This window comes from Thunnus albacares, chromosome 7, assembly GCF_914725855.1.
Source record: "Thunnus albacares chromosome 7, fThuAlb1.1, whole genome shotgun sequence".
In the NCBI taxonomy this organism is placed as follows: domain Eukaryota; kingdom Metazoa; phylum Chordata; class Actinopteri; order Scombriformes; family Scombridae; genus Thunnus; species Thunnus albacares.
In genome coordinates, this window is record NC_058112.1 from 30,362,974 (window position 1) to 30,387,700 (window position 24,727).

Consider the following 24,727-nt stretch of genomic DNA (forward strand, 5'->3'; position numbering starts at 1 on the left):
AAAGGTAAATCTGATTAATTTTGGCTTTTTAAAATCTATCAATTTATGAAGGTAATAAAACACTGTTAAAGTGTATAATTATTTTGGTGGCATGCTCTAGGCTTCATACATACACAGAGCAATACAAAAAATAAATAGAGAAGAAGTACCAGATATAAATAAACCATACATATTAAGTAAATAATGAATTGTTGACACACAATTAGCCTTTTTTTTAAATTGGGGGGGGGGGGGGGGGGGGGGGGGGGGGACACAAACTTAACACCTTGCTGCTTGATTTCCAACTTTGACAACAAACCACGGACGGTTTAAGTAGTTTATATTTACGAGGAGACCATGAACGCAGCAGCATACGGATTAACCTGGAGGAGAGTAAAACTCGCTGCAACCGACCAACAAACCGCGAACACGACAAGTTCACGCAGTAATGGGACTTTTCTGCTTAAACTACGGAGTACGAAGGCGTGTTTATTGATCGTGTTGATGTCGTTGAACAACTTTTAATCGGGATTTTGGTCGACGTATTGTTGGCGCTTCAGTTGAAACGGAGTTCTGCTTTCAGTCGGATGGAAGTGAGCGAGACAGGTCCGTTTTAAAGACAAACAGGTCGGTTTAACGGCTCCCTCGGAGGACTTTTGCGGTGTCTCTCCGGTTCAATGTCCACAGTAAACTTCGCGGAGGAGCTGGACTTCAGACTGATCTTTGAGGAGGACGGGAGACAGACAGCAGGTACGTGTCATTTTCGGCGACGTTAGCAATATCTCAACAGCGTCAAGTTGACAAGAGCGAGTATCGGAACTGAACCGCTGCGGTTTTTTAACAATAAAGAACGGAAACATGAAAATCAATGTTTGAAAAGGGTTCAAGAGGTTTTTACTGTCACATGCAACAGCAACACAGCAAATAGAAACATTAAAGTAGGGCTTGGCGATATGGACAAAATCAAATATCACAATATTTTTTGACACAAATACCTCGATATCAATCTTGGAAACTATCAGCTATTTTCTAACGACGATTTAGTCTCTGGGGGCAACTGTCAACGTTTGGGGGCAACCTGCAGTGTAGCAGACCTATACAACACACCCACTTTACTACATGACACACCCACTTTACTGCAAGACTCACATCCCTGACCCCAGACCCCTAACTCCTAACCATCCCACTGCTCATGCCTAAACCCAAACAAGTGGGTGTGTCATGTGGTAAAGTGGGTGTGTTGTGTAGTAAATTGGGTGTGTCGCATAGTAAAGTGGGTGGGTTGTGTAAAGTACTGCAAGTCCGCAGATAGAGTTGGAGACGACGTCTACGACCGGATTGTTTCACAAGTAGCCAATTAACAGTTTAAAACCAATCTAACATCGATACTTGTTGTAGGTGTTAAGGTCCAGACGACATATCGGCCATTGCGTTCCACCTCTCCTGCTCCCCACATGGACTGTTGACCTGCGTCCAACCAACGCATGTTCCTGTAGAAATGAGGAGGGTCTGTCCAAAGTCTCCAGACTTACATGACATACACCCCTGATCCCTAACCATCTCACTGCTCATGCCTAAACCTAAACAAGTGGGTGTGTCATGTGGTAAAGTGGGTGTGTGGTGTAGATGCTGGGAGTCCCACTTGGGATATCCGGGCCAAGACTTCCCCTTCTGTGCGCCGGTCATTGTTTACAGTTTGATTAGCAACTGGAGAGGTGAGAATGGAGATGAGAGATGATGTTCATGACTGGATTGAAGTAGCCAGTTTACAGTTAACAGTTTAAAACGAAACTTAACATCGACACTTGTTGTTGGTGTTTAGGTCCAGACGACATATTGGCCATTGTGTTCCGCCTCTTTCGCTCCCCACATGGACTGTTTACCTGCATACAACTAAAACATGTTCCTGTATAAATGAGGAGGGTCTATCTGCAGTCTTGCAAACTTACATGACATACCTACTTTACGACACGACACCCCTAACCTTTAACCATCTCACTGCTCAATGCCTAAACCTAACCAAGTGGGTGTGTCATGTAGTAAAGTGGGTGTGTCGTGTAGATACTGCAAGTCTGTAGATGGACCTACTTGCGCTATCCGGGCCAAGACTTCCTCTTCTGTGCGCCAGTCATTGTTTACAGTCCGATTAGCAACTGGAGACGCGAGAATGGAGTTGAGAGATGAAGTCTACGACCGGATTGTTAAGTAGCCAGTTTACACTCAGTTAACAGTTTTTAAAGCCAAACTAACATTGATACTTTTAGGTCCAGACGACATATCGGCCAACTCTTTCGCTCCCTACGTGGACTGTTTACCTACCATCTCACTCCTCATGCCTCTACCTAACCAAGGTGTGTCGTGTAGATACCGCGAGTCCTCACATAGACCCACTTGATAGTAATCGCCGAAACGGAAACCAGAACACTTCGGATCCCAAAATCTTGTCTCTTGCCTACAGATTCTGCATTCATATGCAGATATCTGTTTATAGAGATGACCTCAATATCTATAGTGCAACAATATTGTAGGGATGATCATTGGTGCTTTCACAAAATATTTACACAATGAGATTTTTGATAAATAATCATCAGTAATGTGGATATAATGATTAAGTGGTTAAAGGCAAATAATAGAACAGCTACAACAGTCTGGTAAGTTGTAATGCAGCCTTAAAAACCAGACGAAGACGACACTTATGTCATATCATGATATTACGATATCCACAATCTAAGACGATATCTTGTCTCATATCACATTAATGATATAATATCGATATATTGCCCGGCCCTACATTAAAAGCAGTGAAATTTGGCTTCTTCAAGTCTAGTTCCAATTAGAGTATATAATAAAATATTTACAATTATTTCTTCCCCCTTTTTTGTTTTGTTTTTGTTTGTTGTTTTAATTAATTAATCAATCACTCAACCAATTAATCAACAATTAATTAATTCACTTATTTCTTTTTTCTCCTTTCTCTTTCTCATAGAAGTGTGTGTGTTTGTTTCTTGTTTCGTTTTGGTTTTGTGAGCAGAAAGCAGCACGTCTTGTCTTTTCTTTTGATCCATTGAGATGCACAGTAGTTTGATTATACTATTATTACTATTATTATTATCATCATTATTATTATGTTGCTATGTTTTAACCGTGATTCTCATTGTTAAACCAACATTCCTCTCATGTGCCATATTTCCTAATGAAAATATTAAACAAAAGCTACATTTACAACGAGTAAAAAAACAGGAGAGAGATAAGAGACGAACATACTTTCTATTGCACATTGCTGCACAAGTGCGATATTGCACTTGATGAATAGATTAGTAGTGTATTTCCCACAAGTGATTAAGGCTTCTCATAAAAAGTAGAGCTGAACAATTAATTAAAATGTTATGTAAATCACAATATGGCCGACTGCAGTTTTCAATTCGCAGGAGGCGCGATATATTTTTTTATGTGTCAAAATATCATTTTAAATGAAATATCTTTCTGCTGCAGAGATGTTCTGACCTACACATCATGTTCTACAGACTTAAGAAAACATCTGTTTGGTTCAGATCCCTGCAAAAAAAAAAATCACACTATAATAATATATAATACATATAATAATATGTTTTTCAATTAAAATGAGAATAATGCTGTAAAAATGATCATCCCCTCTAATATTGCAAATCATATCACACTTGATCTATCAGTCAAAATAATTGCAGTTAGATATTTTTTAATAAAAATAAAAATATTGTCTAGTAGGGAAGAGTGTGTGTGTGTGTGGGTGGGTGTGAGTGAGTGCGTGTGTGTGTGGGTGTGTGTTGGGTGGGGGTGAGTAAGTGTGTAGGAGAGGAAGAGATAGACTGTGTGTGTGTTATGTATGTTCACAAATGTCATAACGTTGTTGACGGTTGTTTAAAAAATGATCTTTTCCAGATGATAAACTACTTTTTTTTAAAAAAAACTTTTAAAATCCAAGTTACAAAGTGTTTCACATTAGGCAGCAAATTCAAATCAAATGATCAAATATATAATCTTAGTTAAAGCCACTTCCTGTGTGCAAGATTAAAGAAATGTCATGTAACGTCAATTAAACATGTGCGAAAGTCAAACGATAAGCTCTCACAGTAAAGTCTGTCCGTAGAGGAGATTTAAATGATGATACTGACTCTAGTGGTGAGATTGCAGATAAAAACAAACTGACTACTCACCCTCTCCTTCCTAGGAGAACCTACGGTGGCTGCAAAACACGCGCAAAAAAAAAAAAAAGCCCCTCTCTAGAGCCAGTGTTCGGTTTGTCCTTTCTGGGCTACTGTAGAAACATGGCGGCCTCTGTAGAAGTTTTATGTGTAGATATAAAGGGCTTATTATAATGTAACAAAAACACAACGATTCTTATTTTCAGGTGATTATACACTAGTTAAAACATACTTATGAATATGATCCTCCTAAATCTTACATATGGGTCCTTTAAAGGCATAATTAAAACCGTAATTTAAATAAAAAGGGGAGAGAGAAAGAGGAGGAGAGTGTTTGTGTCTGTGCACATTATCATGACTATTGTTTTATCTCACATGGCTTAAATTCGCCTCATTAACATACTCTCTAAAAAAAAGGCTTTTACTTTGAAAATGGTAACAGGAAGTCATTAGGTCTTGTGGTGGACGTGACACATCCAGCTGTCTGCTGTTAAATTTAGGTGAGTTTTTGACCGTTGGATCAGGAGGGGAAGAAGTGAATAAATCAGCCTCCACTGAGAGCTGCAGGCACTCTTTACTGTACTAATCAGTGTTATTGATTAGTGGGCTGTAGTTTGAATGTATTGATTAGCAGCAGTAGTTATTTGGGATCAGCTCATGTCAGTCATGTTTTATACTGTCTGAACTCCTGATGCTGACTAAAACTATATAAAACACTCACAGAGATAGAATAATGACAGAATGACATGAAATATGGCTTTTTATTTATCACTCACTTTTAGAGCTGCAACAATTAGTTGATTAATTGGATTGATCGACAGCTATTTCACTATTTTTTTGGTTTAGGCGAGGGGTGGTGCTTCAGTAGAGCGTGCAGGCAGCAGGACACGACACAAAAAGTACGCTGCAGTTGTAATTCAGATTTTTAAGCTTTTCACCAGAAATAAAACAGCTTTTATTTTATGAGAAATCACAGGAAGTGCTCTCTCTCTCATTAAGCGCTGGCTTCACGGCGGAGCGTTCAGGCTCAGTCCTGCTGCGTTTATCCAACGCCAGCCGCATGATAGAAACGTCACGCCCACTTGCTCGCTGTGAAATCACCGCTGTGTTCACTCATGGGCTCAACTGGACATTACTTTGTAGTAGGGAGCCTGCAGGGTAAAGTCCGTTCAACATCCGGTCCGACTGATTCGGACATTTGCGTTCACACATACGGCTCCGGGTAATGTCTGGATAACTTCAGGGTCGCAGTGCATTATGTGAAAGGTGCTTATGACAGTAAACTTAATATTTTTGGGGTTGTAGACTGTTGGTTGACATTTGAGGACGTCATCTCGGACACTTTCTGGACCAAAAAGACTAACTGATGAATCGAGAAAATAATCAACAAATTCAGCGATAGTGAAAATAATTGTTAGTTGCAGCCGTAGTAACGCCTACACATGAGGAAAAGATTTAATGTGAGGTTTAAGGGAAGAGTCTAATGACTTGTTAGAGTCTAAAATCACATTAAATTGATCAGATTTGTATTCAACGTGTGAAAGCTCAGCTGGAGAATCTCGAAATTGAGAATAAAAGAGTCCTCGTCAGTTTCTGGTTGCTGGTTGCCTAACAGTAATATTTCACCGTCTTTGTTTAACCACAGTCAGTAATTATTGTGGTAATGAACCAATGCGTCTGTGGGTGTGTGCGTGTGTGTGTAAGCTGTATGCAACCAGCCAGATGATGCTCTGTTCACATTCAGCAGCATAGAGAGACAGATAGATAGTTAGATACTGTATATGCATGATGACTGGTTATTTTCAGACACTGTGTCGCCCAGCCTGTCTGCCAGGAAGGTTTTACTTCCTGGTTTTCTAACCGCCTTGTGGCACGCAGCTGGTGGTGGGCATTGTCTCCTCCTCCTCCTCCTCCTCCTCCTCCTGTCTGCCCTGGAGGGGGGACAACTGTTGCATCACATGTCACGTATTTGTGTTCAGCACATGCAGGCTGATTTGCACAGAGGTAGCGAGTAGAGCCGGCGGAGCAGATCGCAGTTGCCGCTTTGACGCCTTCTTTGCATGTAGCACGCAAGGTGTGTGAGAGAGAGAGAGAAAGAGCGGTATTAATAGTCGTGTTGTGGTGAGGAGGGGGTGCAGCTGTGTGAATGAACCTACTGAAGTGTTGTAGATATTCTGTCACTGTGCACGTGCTATTAACTGCTGCTGTAGTTTCACTGAACCGCTGCTGCAGCCGGATTAACATTAAAGGGTGATTTCACACCTCAAGAGTGTGTTTCCAAGTGTTATATGTTTAAAAAAAAGTAGTATAAAACCTTTTGTTTCTCCAGAGGAAGCTGTATGAAATCTGATAAATTGCTTTAAGTGATGTTACTTGAGTGGGCGTCGGTTGAAGTCTACAAGTTTAAAAAAATAAAAAAAAAAACCTCTCCTCATCTCTGCTGGAGGCTACATTAGCAGCTACTAGCATAACACACCACAATGGTGTGAGTCGAGTGAGTTGCATTGTGGGTAATGCAGACACCAGATTTTGACGAGAAAGAAGAATGTGTGGATTAAATGAGACAATATCTCTAGTTCTGCTGCATCATTTTTCTACCTCAGTTTGTAACTGTCCATCATAAGAAGTGCTGCAGCTGTTTTCACTAACAATTAATCTAAAATTCTTAGTTGCTTTGCTTATAAAATGTGAGAAATTTGTGAGAAATGAGCCCAAGGTTACGTCCTCAAGTGTCTTGTTTTATCTTCTCAGCAGTCCAGTATCCAAAGATTCAGTTTACTGTCATGAATGACAAAAAAACATTTTCACATTGGAGAAGCTGCAATCAGCAAATTTTTTGCATTTCTGCTTAAAAAAGGACTAAAACAATTATTTGATTATCAAAATAGTTGCCGATTATTTTCTGTTGATTGACTAATTGATTAACTGACTACTTATTGCATTGATGATTTCATTATTGGTTAATCTGCAGATTATTTTGTCAAAGAGAGACACAGATATTTATGTGTAAACAGTCTAGAAAAATCTCTGACGTCTAGTTAAATATTACAACTATCTGTTAACTAGTTAAATAAAGAACAACATGTTATAAAGACGACAGAAGCAGCACAGTAACATTTAGATTTTACAGCTTGTGTTGTGAGACTCAGTGAACAGAATGTACTGATAAGCATTTTCGTTTGATTTGTTTTCAGAGTACTGCTGTGAGCTGCAGAACTCTGAATGCTGAAGGCAATAAAAGCGTGTTTGCAATGCAAATGATCACATTGATTTGCATACTGGTTCATCTCTCACGTCTCGCAGGTCCAGATCTCCATGTGAGGACGCCTACCTCCTCCACACAGGCTCTGGCTGAGCAGCCCATCAGCCCAGAGCTGCAGGGTCACCCTCCATGCCTCCCCACCGCAAATGACTACCAGCAGGTCGGCTACCAAATCCAGGGGCCCCAGTATGGAGCCCAGGGGAACCCCAGAGCCTTTGACTGCCCCAGCATCCAGATCACCTCCATCGCTCCTAACAACCATGTAGAACCATGCAGTAGCCAGCAGGCTTTGGCGGTGGGCGGGGCAGAGGGGGGTTACCTGGAGACGTCCTGGTCCAGAGGCCAGCTCTACCTCCCTCTGGACCCCTGTTACCGGGACCCGGTACTCTGCCCGAGCCCCTGCAGCAGCCTGTCCTCCAGGAGCTGGATGTCCGACCTCTCCTCCTGCGAGTCCTTCTCCCACATCTACGAGGACGTGGACGGGGAGCTGCGCGATGCCGCCCGCCTCGCCCTCGGGTCCCCTGTGGGGTCACCTGTGGGGTCCCCGGGCTGCGGGGGCGGGGCTTTTGGGGTGGAGCTGTGGCAGCAGAAGTATCAGCATCCTTCGGCCTTCAGCCCGGCGCTGTCGCCTCATCAGTCGCCCCGCCAGTCACCCTGCCACTCTCCTCGCACCAGCGTCACAGAGGAGAGCTGGCTGAACCGCCGGCCCACCTCCAGGTAGATGTCACCATGGTTCCCAAATGTCTAATCACTAACTTTATTCATTTAATCAGGTCGTGTCACTGAGATCTATTATCAAGATCTCTTCTTCAGGAGGGACATGAGTGTCTGACAATCGCAATACAAAAACAACACATGTACATAAAGCTACACAAGCACAAACAAGTGACAAAAAGCACATAGATTTAACTTAGAGTCACAAGATTAGAATGACAAAACAAATGTGAAGTAGTTGGGAAGATGAATATCAGGGGATGATTATTCCTTCTTGTCAGCCAGGGAGTCCATCCAGTGATTTGTCAGTAGTGATAAAGTGAAAAGCACTGTGATAAACCGGCTTTAATTGCTGCAGCCTGACAGTACAGGATATCTCTGTAATCAAGTTCAGACATAGAAGCTGCTTTGCAAAGGCAGACAGCAGTAACTGCAGAAGTGGTGAAGTTGAGAAAGAAAAGGTTTTAAAGTTTTATGGTCTAACAGCTTTTAAAGTTTCCTCCCACCAAAAAAGAAGTCATATAAAATCAAATACTGCACTTTATGTTTGGACAATCTAAGCTAGGCTGGTTAGCTTTTAGCAGGATTAGTATATCTGGTATTACTTTTTCTCCCCATGACTTCATTTTGTCATTCATTACTAAGATGTTGGAGCATCAGAATTGATTTTTCAATTATAGTAAACAGTTTGGATAAAGTTGTTAAATTAGCTTTAGCAAGGGCTAGCTGTCAGCTAGCCTTAACTAGCTAGAGTGCCATCAGTGTGGTTTGGTTTTTACCTATTTTGTAGGATTTTTTTGAAGGTTTTTTTTCTATGGCGTGATAATTTTTATAGCTAAATAAATCAATTTCAACCAACGATGTAGTTACTGCTGTTTTGGCTTTGTAGTGCAGAATAGTTTTATGGTTTAGAAAAGACAGATTACCTTTAATTCTACACAGGAAGTCAAGTTTAATTTAAAATGTTTTTGGTACAAATGTTGAATATGAGTCTTGCATTGATTCAACATTGACCTGGTAATATTCTGATAATCCCAACCTTCCCTGCAGGCCGTCATCCAGACCGACGTCCCCCTGTGGGAAGAGACGCCACTCTAGTGCCGACCCCCACGCCCGCTCGCCCTCCCCTCACCACTCCCCCAGCCCCACACCGGGTGCCTCCCCACGGGGCAGCGTGACGGACGACACCTGGGTGGGAAGCCCCGCCGGCGCCATGGGGCCCCTCCTGATGTCCAGCTACCAGGAGCTGGATGTCCCCTCAAAGACCAGGAGGACGTCTGGGAGCCAGCTGGGCCTCCTTGCCAGTCAGGGGGACCCCGTACTGGAAGAGCTGAGAACCGTGATACCTTTCCAGGATTCTCCCGGGGAGGAGACACGAGAACAGGACGGCCTGGCTGAGCTCTTCCTTCAGGTGCCCTCCCACTTCAGCTGGAACAAACCCAAGCCGGGAAACCCTCCTCTGTTCAGGTTGGCTTCATGACTGCTTTCATTCTCTGATAAGTGCATTCTGGTAGAGCTTATCGGCCTATCACAGAGATATCAGGATTGGTGTATATGTTGGCCAACAAGCATCAAGAAATGCCAAAGATGTGTTATTTGTAAACATCACATAGTTTGTCCACCAGAGAGCACAGACAAGTTTATTTTTACACTGTAAAATGTCTCAGCTAGAACTTATATTGATCACAATTATTTAATAACAGAATCCTTATCAGTCTGTATGTGTTCATGCAAAAAGATTCATATCTGCTGCTATATTGTTATTGAATTTTTTAAACTCAGATGTCAGTACTGGTATTGGGTCTCAAAAATCCAGTACTGCCGAGCTTTATTTATGTTCTTTTATCATCTTGATAATGAATTCTGAATGACTGCTCAAATGTACGGCTGCAACAAACAATTATTTTTATTATTGATTAATGTGTCATTTATTTTCTTGATTAATCGGTCCATAAAATGTCAGAAAATGGTGAAAAATGTTGATCAAAAGCCCAAGGTGACGTCTTTAAATGTCTTGTTTTATCCTCAACAGTCCAAAGATATTCAGTTTACTGTCATAGAGGAGTAAAGAAACCAGAAATTATTCACATTTAATTTAATAGTTGGCGATTATTCAATGAATTCATTAATTGTTGTGGCTCTACTCAAATGTCTGCTGTCTCTGCCTCCAGGACCTCGTCGCCCCCTCCTCTGGACTGGCCTCTGCCCAGCCAGTATGACCAGTATGAGCTGAAGCTGGAGGTCCAGCCCAAGTCCTACCACAGGGCGCATTATGAGACAGAGGGCAGTCGAGGGTCCATCAAGGCGCCTACTGGAGGACACCCTGTTGTCAAGGTAAGTCCTCACTTATAACTGAGTAAACAAGCAAACATTTCTCTCAGGTTTTTTACTTTAAACTTAATTGTATTAGATTTACATTATATCAGGCACAAGGTTTTATATATAAAAATACAGAATGTTTTAATAATAATTTTCGTCTGATGTAGTTTTTCTCCCTCATCGAACAGACTGTAGCCCAGTAATTAAGATTACCTGCTACCATCAGTGCTGAAATCATCATAATGTGATTCTGTGATCAACAGAAAATGAATGATTAACTATTTTTATAACTGATTAAACAGACTGTATTATGTAGTGCTTTTATATGTCTACTCACCCTGCGATTAACACATGAGCCTCTCTACCTCCTGAGTCACAGCCGCTCTAAGTCATTTATCAAGAAAAATGCTAATCGCTTTCCGGTTCCAGCTTCTCAAAAATGATGATGATGATGACCGTTTATTTTTGTTTTTCTGTTTTATGTCATTGTTACTTGAACATCTTTGGGAATCGGACTGTTTTATAGGACAAAAACACCATTTGATGACGTACCCATGGTTTCTGGTTAAGGGCAACTTTTGCTATTCTCAGACATTTTATAGAGTGATGCAGCAGTTACGTCATACGGGATGGATGACAGAGATGTTTATGACTTGCGAGCTTTTATTTTTATTAAAAAGAGATAAGTCGGATACATCTCTGATATGGCATGAATGTTAAATAAATGATTCATGGATTGATAAAAAAACAAAAGAGAAAATAAACATTAGTTGCGGCCTTGTAATGAGATTGAAAATATTCTCAAACTGCATGTAGACTCCTGCAGGCTCCACACACTGAAGGCCATGCTGATTGAGCCTCTGATGATCCACCACGGATAAAAAAAACCACAGGGCAACTGTGGTTGTGTCGGTCGTCTTTTGCTGATGTTGTGGGCGAACGATGCCGCGGATCCTCTGGATCAGAGAACAGAGGCAGGCCGAGACCAGTAAAGCTCCGTCAAGGCCTCGTATGTAACGGATACCAGCGGGGCTATTCTGGGTGTCGCATTCTCAGGCCGCTGCTGAGGCCAGATGAGCTTTCTGCAGCAGCATGTGTAAAAACTGACAGCGTTTACTGTCAAGAGAAGGGCACAGGTTATACAGGAAACTGAAAATCATACTGATGGTGGGAGGTGAAGAAAAGATGGTCAGAAAGCTACGGAGGATCAAACGTGACTTGATGCACTTCAGCCTTTTATTGTATAGTGATTAAAATAGATCCTGTTAAATGAATTAATGTTTTTACACAATGTGTTTGTTATTCATTCATTCATGTTTAATCAGTCTATTTTTTATGTACTTGTCCGTAGATACGGGGGCCCAAAAATGACACAGGAAATAAATAAATAAATCACTGTGATTAATAGAAAATAAATAGATATACATTTTGCCAAATAAAAGAATAAATAGATAAGCGTGCAATAAATCAATAATCTGTCAATAATATGTATTTTTTATTAATTATTTCCACCTTTAAAATTTCATTTATTTAAAATTTCTTTTATCATCCACACTTCTTTATTTATTTCCACGTTTCTTTATTGTTTTTTGGCAAATTTTAAAATGTATTTATTTATTTTTAATCAATCACTGGCATTTTTTAAAATTTATTTCTCATTTCACTTTCGGGCCTCCATATCTCACCCAAAACACTTTTTTGCTTGCTGTTGTTTTGTTTTATTTATTATTATTGTGCAAACCAGTGTTCTTTGGTATATATATATATATATATATATATATATATATATATAACATTGAAAACACCAGAATTTCCTGCCAAACAACATCAATGCTTCACACTGCGTTTAGTCAATTTCACATTTCAGTTTCACATTCGACCATTTTATTTTAAGACTCCATTCAGCTTTTCATCAAATTTGTTTGTATCATTGAATTTCTGTCTTCAGTTGAGCGGATACAGCGAGCAGCCGGTCAGCCTGCTGTTGTTCATCGGCACGGCGGACGACCGATGCCTTCGCCCCCATTGCTTCTACCAGGTCCACCGGGTGACGGGGAAGACGGTTACCACCACCTGCCAGGAGAAAATAATTGAATGCACCAAGGTTCTGGAGATCCCTCTGCTTCCAGAAAACAACATGTCCGCCAGGTAACAACGGCAACAGTATCACACCTGGATTTAGTATTACAGTTGATTTTTAAGGCATTAAAATCTGAGTTTACCCTCAGTGGTGGAAGAAATATTCAGATCCTTTACTTAAGTAAATGTACCAATTCAGCAGTGTGAAAATACTCCATTACAAGTAAAAGTCCTGCATGAAAAATCCTACTTAAGTAAAAGTGCATAAGTATTAGCAGCAAAGTGAAGTTAAAGTATTGCAGTAAAAGTAGTGGTTTGTTCCCTCTGACTAGTATATTATTATAAATGACATAATTAGATTATTAATACTATTCATCCCAGATGTTACAAGTCATTAAATACTAACATTTTTGAAAGATTTCAGCTCAGAAACTGCAGTTACTCGTGACATTTTTATACACGTTGCTTAGAGCCAGTGTTCTTTGCTAGTGGTTCTTGACCTTAAGATAAACTTTGACAACGTGACCACGCATAGATGTGCTTGATAAGGAGGCTAAGATAATGTGCGCCTCTCAAATCTGATATGCGTCTCTCTCAGCACACATTCTTTCCTCTTTTACTTCAACGTGCAGTTTTGGAGTACCACAGGGCTCCATTCTTGGCCCAATCTGCTTTTCATTATAATCTTAATGTTAATTTTTAGCCTGATCATTGTACTGAAATGACATTATAGTAGTAGCTTCAGGCTAGTAGCAGCAGCAGCAGCATCAGCAGCAGTAGTAGTAGTAGTAGTAGTAGTAGTAGTAGTAGTAGTAGTAGTAGTAGAGGTAAGAATAAGGTTTAACAGTTGTCGTAGAAGTACGGGTAATGCTAGCAGTAGTAATAGTAGTAGGTTGTTACCAGTGCTGATAGTCTTTTTGAGATTAAAAAGGCATTTTAATCTGTTACAACAATCAATACAAACAGCACAAACACATTTAGACAACTCTCACACATTACAAATGAGTGTTATCTTTTAGTAGTCATAGTAGAACTAACAATATGCAGTGTTGCAGTACTTCTGCTTTTAGCATCTGTGGGCTGAAGAGAAGATCTGAGTTAAAGGTGCCATGTGGAGGTTTCTTTTAACAAATAAAGTTGTGTTTGCGTTCAGTGTTTCTCACCAAAGTGGCCAAGTGTTGAAGGCGTTTCCTCTCTCATAAAACAGATATTAACAAAGCCTATTTCTTAATACCAACATTTGTAAACCTGCATTATTTACATCCGCATTAGTATTGTCTATCAGTCTTTTACATGTCTTGGCACATAACTGCCACCAACTGTTGATCAGTGGAATAGTGTAAAAGGGCGTCAAAGGACATATATGGCCTTGCTTTTATACAGGCCCATTTTTTTGAAGTGAATGCCAACATCATTTAACATCACACTGAGTGATTTAACCTGTCATCCAAGTTGAGAACCCCAGATGACACCTGGGGAAGGTCAGCAGATGACACCTGCTCAGTCTTCCTTTTCCGCCTGTTTTATAGCTTGCAGGTCTTACACATTTGCATCACTGCCCTCTGCACGAGTACAACCAGAATGAGAGGGACTCGCTCATAAAAACACTGCTTTAAAGCCTCACTAGAAATGTAATAATAAAAAAGTGTGTGTCTTTTGTTTGTTTTTTTTTTCCACAGCATCGACTGCGCCGGCATCCTGAAGCTGCGTAACGCCGACATCGAGCTGAAGAAAGGAGAGACGGATATCGGGCGGAAGAACACGAGGGTGCGAGTTGTGTTCAGGGTCGCCTTGCCACAGCCGGGCGGCCGGATGTTATGGCTGCAGACGGCATCTATTCCTGTGGAGTGCTGTGAGTCACTCTGTAATATTTAATGCATCACATTTACATCTGACTTTGTTGTTCACTGTGTGACTTCCAGTGAGGTCAGCAGCACATTATATTCAACATTATATTCACATTATATTTTGAAACCGGGTTATAATAGAAGAAAACACAAGAGGAAATTCAGAGGATGTGAAGTATTGCTTCATCTTGCTTAAATTTGACAAACACAGATCATAATCAGTGAGGTTTTTTCTTCCTGTTGTGTGAATGTTTCCTCTGTAAGTGAATGTGCCGCTCCTGTAGTCTGTCATTTAATGTGGAGAAACTACAGATTACAATTATTCCACTATAAATGTCTAAAAACGACCTATGTTATATATTTCGTTGAGTTATGTACCTAAATTATCCCAAATGTTTCCAAACAATCTTCAAACCCAAAGAAATTTTAATCAAGGTAATGGTCTGTTTCCTTTGGTCGCCTGTCAATGGTGTCATACATCCGTCTACCGAAGAGCAAACATGCACAAGATGATGCATCAGCGTTGTGGTTGTTTGCCACAATGGCATCTAGCAATGAGTAAACACATACAAGATAATGTGTTAGCGTTGTGATTTCCTGCCAGAAACTATCATAAATTGACTCTTATCCAGTTCTAAGCCAAATTTTTATGATAAACTTTTTAGATCTCGGTCGTCTTAAAGTGTATCTTTTAACCAGATGAAGGGTTTTAGTCATCAGACATCTGGATCTTAAGGTATCAGAGAAACAACTCTACTTCACGACGTCATGAAACTCCGTCTTTTGTTATTATTTTGATTGAGAGACCCCTAGTGGCAGAAATTGCATATTGCATGCGTTTAAATACCCAAACAAAAACCGTGTTGTGTTGTGTTTCAGCCCAGCGATCGGGCCAGGAGCTTCCTCATGTGGAGAGCTTCAGTCCGACCAGCTGCTCGGCGGACGGAGGAGAGGAGCTGCTCATCACCGGATCCAACATCTCCACACAATCCAAAGTCGTCTTCATGGAGAAAGGGCCTGGTGAGATCACGTCACTATACGCTGAATAAGTTTACATCCCACCACCCGAATCACATGAAGGAGATTTTTAACCAACGTGTTTATGTGACTGATGTCTCCTCAGATGGGAGATCGCTGTGGGAAATTGACGCCAGAGTTGTGCCAGAAAAATGCAGCGGAGTAAGTAGAAATACTATTAAATAAAGAATATTTTACATGATATTAAAAAATGTTGCATTTGAGTTGTTTTTTTACAATATTTGCAATATTTTTTTGCAATATTGTCTCGTCATTATCTATTAATCTGCTGATTATTTTCTAAACTAATTGTTTAGTCTGCAAATTGTCAGAAAATACTCAAAAATGTTATAATTTCCCGCAGCTCTGAGAGATGTTTTAAATCATTTTGTTTTGTCCGACCTACAAAACCCAAACATATTCAGTTCAAGATTTTTCTTTTCATCAACTAATCGATTAATCAACTAATCGTTGCAGCTCTAGTCTTGTTTTTCATATTGTTGAATGTTGTCTGTCATCTTAAACTAATTTGAAAAAGTGGCAGATATGAAATATAAGGAATATTAAAAACATGATTTTTTATATAAGGCTGCAACTAATGATTATTTTCATTATTGAATAATATGCCGACTATTTCGTTGATTAAGTGATAAACAGTATGTCTATAAAACATCAAGTAGTAGTGAAAAATATAATTTATAATTTCCCACAGTCAAAGGTGGAGTTGGGTTCAACAAACCCAAAGAGAATCAGTTTACTGTCATGTGTGACAAAGAAAAAATTAAATCATCACATATGAGAAGCTAAAAGCAGTTACTGTTTTTGGCATTTTTTCTTAAAGAATGACTAAAACAATTATTAGATTTTTTAAATTAATTTTCGATTAATTGAATAATCATTGCAGCTCTTTATTTATTGATGAAAAAAGTGTTAAAAAGTATAAAACATTTGACAGATTAAGAGGAAATGTAATTACACATCCAAACCTCCTGCTGCAGACCATCAATTTGTTTCACCAACTTTGCAACACGCAAGCTGTGACTTGCATCATGAGATCATTTCCTGTTGCATTAATTTTGACACGTTTCACTAATAGATAGATAGATAATGTTTTATTAAATCTCAAAGGGAAATTAAACTGTTGCAACCACTTACCATAAATCAAAATACAAAAACAATGAGGGAGATCAAAGAAACAAACTATTAAAGGTTGAATTTTATACATTAAATAAATAGACTAACTCAAATATAAAAAATAAATAGAATAATAATATACTGTTGGCTGTACTCCCACTATATTTTAATGGAAGAAGGTCATTTATTCTGATGCAAACTGGGAGCACGTCTGTAAGATCCTATAAACAGGTGTTTGGTGCTACTGGATTAATCTGACAGCAGTTGTTTTTGTGTTTTTGTGTCTCTGTGTTTCTGTCCTGCAGTCCAACATTGTGGTTGAGATCCCTCCTTACAATAAAAAGACAACGTGTCCGATCCAAGTCCAGTTCTACATCTCCAACGGGAAGAGAAGAAGAAGTCTAACGCAGAGCTTCACCTATCTGCCCGGAGCCAGACGCCACCTGCCTGCCGCGGCCGGAGCCCAGCTGGTCAAACAGGAGCGCTGGGAGCCGGACCACATTTCCCATAATCCACCTGGCTTCTGTCAGGCGGCCCCTCATGACCGAGCCCTCAGTCCAGAAGTGGTTTATTATGATGCCTGCAACCTCCCAGTGCATTGTGGTCCTTCTACCCAGAACGCCCCTCGTCTCCATCACCCCCCTCCTTCCTCTGCACCCCTTCAGACCTCCTTAATGTTTCCTCACACCTCCTCCATCCCTCTCCACACCTCCTCCTCCATTCCTTCTCAGACCTCCTCAGTCACCCACCAGACCTTGATTCCTCTTCAGACCTTCACCATCTCCCCTCAGACCTCCTCGATCCTGCCGCAAATCTCCACGATGCCTCCCCCGGCCTCATCGGTGCCCCTTCAGACCTTCACAATCCCGCCTCAGCCCTCCTCCCTGCCTCCTCAGACTTCCTCCGTCCCTCCTCACACCTCCTCCGGTGGACCTCGGAGGGATCCGTCTCCGTCTCTGATTCCCAGGAGAGCCTTTGTGACCCCCGCTGAACCCCAGAAGGACTCTCTGCTCTCCCAGAGCCCAAGAGGGGTGCTGAGCATCAAGCAGGAGCCAGTGGACCAGCCAAATCCGGGATCCTTGGGCCTTCAGGAGATCACACTGGATGATGGTAGGAAGTTTGGTTTATTAAAACATCAGCTGGCTTATTTTTCACCAAATCCCATGAAAAGACCTCAATACTTCCTGACTGCCCTTCTCTGTAAGTGGCTCTCAGCCCCAGGCTCACTGTTTCCTACTGAAGATCTTTTAAAGGGGCCATATTATACTCCCTTTCCACAATTTAACACAGTTCCCTGGGGTCTTAATAAAATATATTGGACATGCTTTGGTCAAAATACCACAAGGATCAAACAGCACAGCAGCCTTCTCATCCTGTCTAAACAGCCCTGTTCAGAACAGCTGGTTTGAGTGTAAATAAACTTAGATTTTGCTGTGATTTAATAGCAATAAACGGATCAAAGGGATGCCGAAATAACTACATCATGATGTCAATTTGTAAAAATTCATCCTTAGTCAGGTCTGTCCGCACAACAAGCAAACTACTTTTAAAATGCTCGTTTTCTGAAGGGAGTTCAGAGGGAACAGAGCTACGCTAACATTATAGCTGCTCCATCCGCACTCATCTAAAGGCAAAAATACAGCAGTGATGTTGTTGTTTATACACATAGATATCTACATACTGTGTAACTTTATTACCTCACCGGCATTTAAGATGGTGGTGTGTGACTCCGCTGTTAGCTTAGCGCCAGCTAGATTGAAGATAAATCCACTTAATCCCAAAAGTTTAAAAAACAAACTCCTCCTGCCGGTAAACTGCTTCGGATCAGAGAAGAATCAAGTGTTTATTCCTCCAGAAGATGAAACAGCAGCAGCGACGCCGGCGTTCAGCAGCCGTCTGTTGGCAAGCAGTGGCTCTGTCCCCTGGTTCAGCCCCACGATATGGAAGTTTTTCGCCCTTAGCTTAGTTTAGTTTAGCTTCGCCCCATGTGATGTAAGAAGGGGCGTCAAATCTGAATGGCTTGTTCAATCACAAGAGTACAGAGCCAGCCGACCCACACCAAACTGACTTATTTTTATTTCGCAGCTTGTGTTAGTAGGCTCATCAGAGTCCCAAATACATTAACACAAGCACTGAAAAGGTGAGTTTTCATAATATGGCCCCTTTAAAAATACCCCACACATATACAGTTCCATTTTTAAAAAAAGGCTCTGTGGTCATTTCCTAAAATTTTCCTAAAAAAAAACCAAAACAGCTGGACACTGTAGTTTTTAGCAAACGTTACTCAAACAGGCCTTTGTTGGAGACTATTTTCAGCTGCGGATTTATACACATTTGGTGCTGTGGTGAGTATTTCCTGCGGCGGGACAGTATGCATGACTGAGTCAAAATAAACTGACAAACAAACGTATCATTTAAAAACATTAAATATTAAAGCTCAGTTTTCCGAAACAAAGACAGAGCTAGAAAAACACAACGGGGGGAAGTGCTATTTGTGTCTAACCGGAGTGATTAATTTTATTGTGGCTAAAAAAAATATATAAAAAATTGATACTGAGAGTGTTATCAAAACCGGTCCAGACCAGTCAACCAGGTCAATACATATTGGTCTTGTTTTTAATTATGCATTAATGAGGGTTAAGACAGTACTCCCCCTGTTTAGCATTACACTTCTGTAACAGTCATGATGAAGGGTTTTTTTAAAAAGGGATGAAAAGTGTTACAACAGAACCAGCGATATTTTCCTTTTTTTTTTCTTGCCTACATTACCCATAATGCAACTGGAGCGTTGAGAGTTAGCTTGGAGATTCAAGCTAGTTATTCTAGCAGCAGCTAACGTGTCCTGAAGCTGGTAGACTGATCAAACCGCCTCCGACAACAAGCTAACGCTAATGTTAATGACTTGCGGTTTATAGATAAAACCACTGATGCTAAAGTCACTTTAAACAGAGACACTCGGAAGCTTTGAGTAACTTACAAATTCATTCAAGTCAAACAGTTTTATGGTGTGAGCTGAGACTGGTTCTTCACACCTCAAACTGTGGTTAACATTGATTCTACATGACTTCCGGTTACAGCTGAGCGACTCTACGAGCTTCGCTGATGCTACGTAGGACTTTCTATCTGGAAGGAACCAAGTGGCCTAAACGGGGGGGGGGGGGGGGGGGGGCGTTCTGTGTGTTAAATACGGATAAAAACATACAGAAAAGTGACTTAATGTTTATATACTGTATTGTGAAGACTTATTAAAAACACTTCTAAACATCCAATCTTGACGCATCTGCATAGACGTAACCAGTAAACACATTTGTTGATTTGCTGGTGAAAAGGGGATTTCAGTGTGAAGTGGGTCCTAAAAATATAAAATATAGTTATTTAACTGCTGCTGAACCAACGGTTATGTGTAACTTAGACGACATCTAAACTTTTAAACCGAATTTAACCTGTTTTTTTTACATAGATGTCTTAATGTCTTATGAACTGCAGGAGACTCAGATCGGTGTTTAGCGGGCGGTGCGACCTTTTACGCTGAGAGGTTTTGTGCATCATTCAGGTGATCAGTCACAAAATAGTGATCTCCAAAATTAAATGCTTTGACTTGATTTTCAAAATGTGGGAAATCCAATCCATCTGTGTGTGTGTGTGTGTGTGTGTGTTTGTGTGTGTGTCAGTCTGTCTACACCGTGTTGCTCTGTGATGTTGGTTATTTATATGTCAGGCCTTGTGTGTGTGTGTGTTTGTGTGTGAATACTGTGTTTCCCTCTGATCTGGGTTAATAATAGCCGTGTGCGCTGGTTGCTGCAGACGGCGGTTAAATCTGTTGCCGTGTCTCAGCTGGCGAGCAGCAGCTGTCGTCAGGCCTCCGACCCTTCCGCCTGGCCGCCGCCCCCCTCCTCACTTTTCAGCTTGACTTTGAACCTCGAAGAAACTTCAGCCTCACACTTAAGTTACAGATTAAAGCACACGAGTAAAACCACTGTGACTGCAGCACTTTTAAAGAATATTCCTGCTGCTGCTGGTGATTAATATAGTGATTTGAAGGCTAAAACATGTTTAGATGTTTACGTCGGTGCTTCGGGTTTTGACCCCTTAAAACAACGTTTTTGTGACCTCTTGTCTACATGTTGTGACAGTTCAACTTAGTGTTAGAGTAGATGCAGTTATCCAGTAACTCACAAGCAAAAAAGAAAAGATCAGAATAAAGATTAGAATGCTTTTTCTTCTTTCCTATCTTGTTGATCATCTTTTGAGCCCAAACATTTATTTTGAGATCCCTTTAGAGAGACTCTTTGTCGGGAAGCCGTTGATCTGGTTTGAACCTTGGTTAAATGGTGCAAAAAGTTAAATATTTCTAGATGTCTAGATTACATATAACCATTGTTTCTAAACTATTTCACTTACTGTGTTTCAATGTGTTTTAGACATGCTTCACACTGAAATATAGAAATTAAAATGTATATCTAAACCATAGACTGTGTCCCAAAGCCATACAACACACAAATCCTAAGCAGGTTTAGAATGTTTTAAGATGTAAATAAAATACTCTGAATAATAATTTATGTCTGGACCAGTTGTGATGTCACAAATCATGCTCGTAGGAAAACGTCTTAAACTCAGATTAAACGTGAGCTCAGAGAAACTTTCCTCCTTCAGCAGATGAAGGTGAAAACAAACTCTGCATCATTCTGCACAGAGAAGCTCAAATATCCAACTATTTTTCAGTAGAAGACGACTTTAAAAACTCTGACATTAGACAGCATGCAGACTAGACACAGTGGATGTTAAAGTTTGCTGTACGTGGACGCTGTTGTCTCATAAAGCAAAGCGCAGCAGGAACAGATGAGTGGAGGCCAGTTGTCTCAGATGAAATGACGTCCTACGCAGGAGGTTTTGTATTGTTTCCATTTAGTATGAGACGTTTAGTAGGCTTCTTTTCTTGTACTGCTGATTGGAAGTAGTTAGTTAGTTAGTTAGTTAGTTAGTTAGTTAGTTTTGCAGGTATTTGGTCATAAACCAAAGTGTCGATGTGCCAAAAACTGCAGTTCCTTGAATGGCCACTTGAGGCTCCAAAAGCGAGTCAATCCCCATAGACCCCCATGTTAAAATGCCCAACTTTACAGCAGAAATAAACATGTTTACAGCCTGGTACAAAAAACGGTTTTGGTCTCTATAGCTAATTTCCCCTTTCATGACAACTGTATGGGGGGTGATTTTTTTTTATAACTCAGCTGTTTAAATTTTATTAAGACTTAAAGTTATGCATAATTAAGAACGTGGCTGCTTTGAGTGACAGGTCACTAGTTGCTAGGCAGCTTGTTTCAGCAACCAGGCTTCATTCGGCCGCCTCAGCTCCACCTCTTTGCCCATTTTAGATCACCTGGGAGTTAGGTGGAGTCAGGCACTGCCAAGATGGCAATGGCTGGGACGGCCCACTTTGAGCTTCAAAATGGTTCTTCAGAAACCGATGGGTGACGAAACAGTGGCTACTTTCATATTTCTTTTACCGTCTATGATTTTGATCTGATGATGGTGATAGATGAAAAGTCAGAGGATCATCAAAGTTATTACAGATAATAAAATAATAAATAATAAAAAGTGTGGAACCTAATCTCATTCTGATCCATTCAGTAGCTGTCGAGACATTTCACTCAAAACCACAAATGTCAACCTCATGGTGGCACCAGAGGGAAAGCCAGGAGATCACAGAAATAATTAGATTCATCCTCTGGGGAACATGAATGTCTACAAAATTTCATGACAATCTGATAGTTCAGATGTTTCTGTCTGAACCCAAGTAGTGGACTGAAAAACTTAGACCTTGGCTTAATTTTGTTGAAAAGTCAGACCTTAAAATCACCATATCAGTGTTCACTGTTACCACTATAAAGGCTATTTCAACCACTGCTGTATTAAAGGACAGGTAAAAGATAACTACTTGATTTGACTCATTTGGATGCTGAAGCTTCATATTAGCTTCAGATAAACTTTTAAATATAGTTATTGCACAGAAGGAGGACTGTGGATTTTGTCCCCCATCACTTACATAGTAAATGCATTATGAAGGGATCTTCTAATGCTCAGTATGAACAGGAGGAATGGGGGGGTGGGGGGTGTTTGGTGTTGGTTCACTTCATGAGCTTCAGGTTTCACAGCAGAGCTATGAATAGACTGAATGGAGCAGAGAAGGAGCCATTTGCTGCCCTGCAAATAGACTCAGCGGAGCAGCTTTACTACCGCTACGAATAATAATAATAAACATGACTTGTCACCTCCACTTCAGCATGTGTCGTAAATTAAAGTGCTGATTTATGATGTGGAATCAGTTAATAGTAAATAATGTATTAGTTAGTAGATAAAAAGCCAGTTTATCTCTTTTACAACCAGACAAACTTGTTCAGGTACATTCATTTTGCTTCAGGCATCATAGAAAGTTGAATGTGGAGAAAATATTTAAAGCTGAAAGTCGCAGTTGGTGTCCAGCTGCGCCCTCCTGTGGCCCTGCAGGGAACTGAAGAAGTCTAGTAATCGCTCCTTAAATTAGGACATTTCATGTCTACTCAGTAATTTGAACAAAAATCCAACCCAGCATGCATTTGTGCAAGAAGCAGGGGAAACAAAACAAAAAAAACATAACTAAAGGTCCACTTATGAGCTTTTTTCACAAACTTTCAGCAGATCTCAAACCAACAGGGCTGAAAGCTCAAAAAAAAAGCAAGTGATTGGAGCCTCAGTCAGGATTTTTTTGTTGTTAAAACTAGGGCTGAAACTAACAGTTATTTATCGATGAATCTGTCGATTATTTTCTCAATTAATTAGTTGTTTGGTCTATAAAATGTAAGAAAATGGTGAAACATGACGATCATTTTTCCCAAAGCTCAAGATGACGTCCTCAAATGTTGTTTTGTCCCGACCAACAGTCCACAACCAGAAAATATAAGAAGCTGGAATCAGAGAATTTGGACTTAATTTTTTTTTAAAAACGACTCAAATCGATTATTAGAATAGTTGCTGATTAATTTAATCGTTGCCAACTAATTGATTAATCATCTATTTAAAACACTTTAAAAATTAATAACTAACAAGTCACCAGCAATAAGCAAGAGACTTTTGCTTCACAGCCACAAATTTCTGCAGAAAATTCAGATGAATATTTTTTATCATGTTTTCAACTTTTCAGATTTTATAAGTTTGAGAATCGTTTTCTGAAATGTGTATCAGTAAATAGAAATGTTTTAAAGATTTTTGTCTCTCGCTTCTGTTTTTGTTGCAGTGAACGAGATTATCGACAGAGACATCTGCAGTCTGAGCAGCGGTGCCCAGCCCGACCAGTTTGACCAGTACCACCAGTACGACTGGGAACACAAGTCCAGTGACGCCGCCTTACCGTTCTGCGGAGGTCCGCAGTAGTCTCACTGCCCTCTCAGTGCTTCTTCTACTGTTCGCTCTTTGGACAAAAAAAATGAACCGACAGTGACGTTTGCACAAAGTGCATCGAACTGATCTTCAAGTGCCTGAAATCCAATCAGCAGCCTCCGCCGGGCCTGTGGCCTCGTTTATATCAGGGTATCACGTCAGGTTACTGTCTCCTCATCTGTCTCAGGAATTAAAGCGTGAAGACGACTCATACCTCACGGACAAACCAAAGATTTTATAACGTTTCACAAGAGAATTGGATGAACTGTAGAAAACAACAATAAAAGGGCTGTAATTCAACCATCACATCCTAACAATCTTAATGCCGTTACAGAGGCTAAAGTCGCACACGAATGAGAAAAATCCTGACATTATTTATTGGCCAGTTAATTAAGAAATCTATTTTTGATACTCTGGATCTTGTCCAGTAAAAACTAAAAGTCCTCTAACTGATTATTTACATTTTTTATAGCTTGGTTTTAACTCTGTACGGTTTACATTTCCTTCGCTGAATTACATTATTGCTGTTCAACCTGAACTGTTTTTGGTGTGAAGCTTAAGACACTGAATTATAGAAATGTATCGTAAGGTTGAAGTAAAAAGTGAAGTAAAATCATGTGTGTTCTGATAATTGATACAAAGGAGATACAAGTTTGAAAATAATTTATTCTGTGTGAGCTGAGATATCAGCGTTTCCAACAGTCCTCAGTCGACTTTGTAGCACTTGTGTGACTTTTCGGTTCTCATAGCAGCAACATTTCATTACAGGGAGGTCAAAGGTC

General features: G+C 40.3%; 1 protein-coding gene across 1 annotated transcript; it reads left to right on the forward strand.

Annotated features, from left to right (window-relative positions):
- The first annotated feature begins 328 nt into the window (after window positions 1-328).
- On the forward strand, window positions 329-24,561 carry nfatc3b (nuclear factor of activated T cells 3b). Its single transcript, XM_044356168.1, has 10 exons — window positions 329-729; window positions 7,464-8,139; window positions 9,187-9,603; window positions 10,308-10,470; window positions 12,404-12,603; window positions 14,214-14,386; window positions 15,261-15,401; window positions 15,505-15,560; window positions 16,838-17,642; window positions 23,803-24,561. The coding sequence occupies exons 1-10, from the start codon at window positions 657-659 to the stop codon at window positions 23,937-23,939; spliced, it is 2,841 nt and encodes a 946-aa protein (XP_044212103.1). The 5' UTR covers window positions 329-656; the 3' UTR covers window positions 23,940-24,561.
- The last annotated feature ends 166 nt before the right edge of the window (window positions 24,562-24,727 follow it).

Excerpts from the sequence above, each read along its gene's own strand:
- nfatc3b (XM_044356168.1), top strand. The coding sequence starts at position 657 with ATGTCCACAGTAAACTTCGCGGAGGAGCTGGACTTCAGACTGATCTTT. Across the intron at positions 10,471-12,403 it reads GAGGACACCCTGTTGTCAAG|TTGAGCGGATACAGCGAGCA; the intron begins GTAAGTCCTCAC and ends TTCTGTCTTCAG. Across the intron at positions 15,402-15,504 it reads CTTCATGGAGAAAGGGCCTG|ATGGGAGATCGCTGTGGGAA; the intron begins GTGAGATCACGT and ends ATGTCTCCTCAG.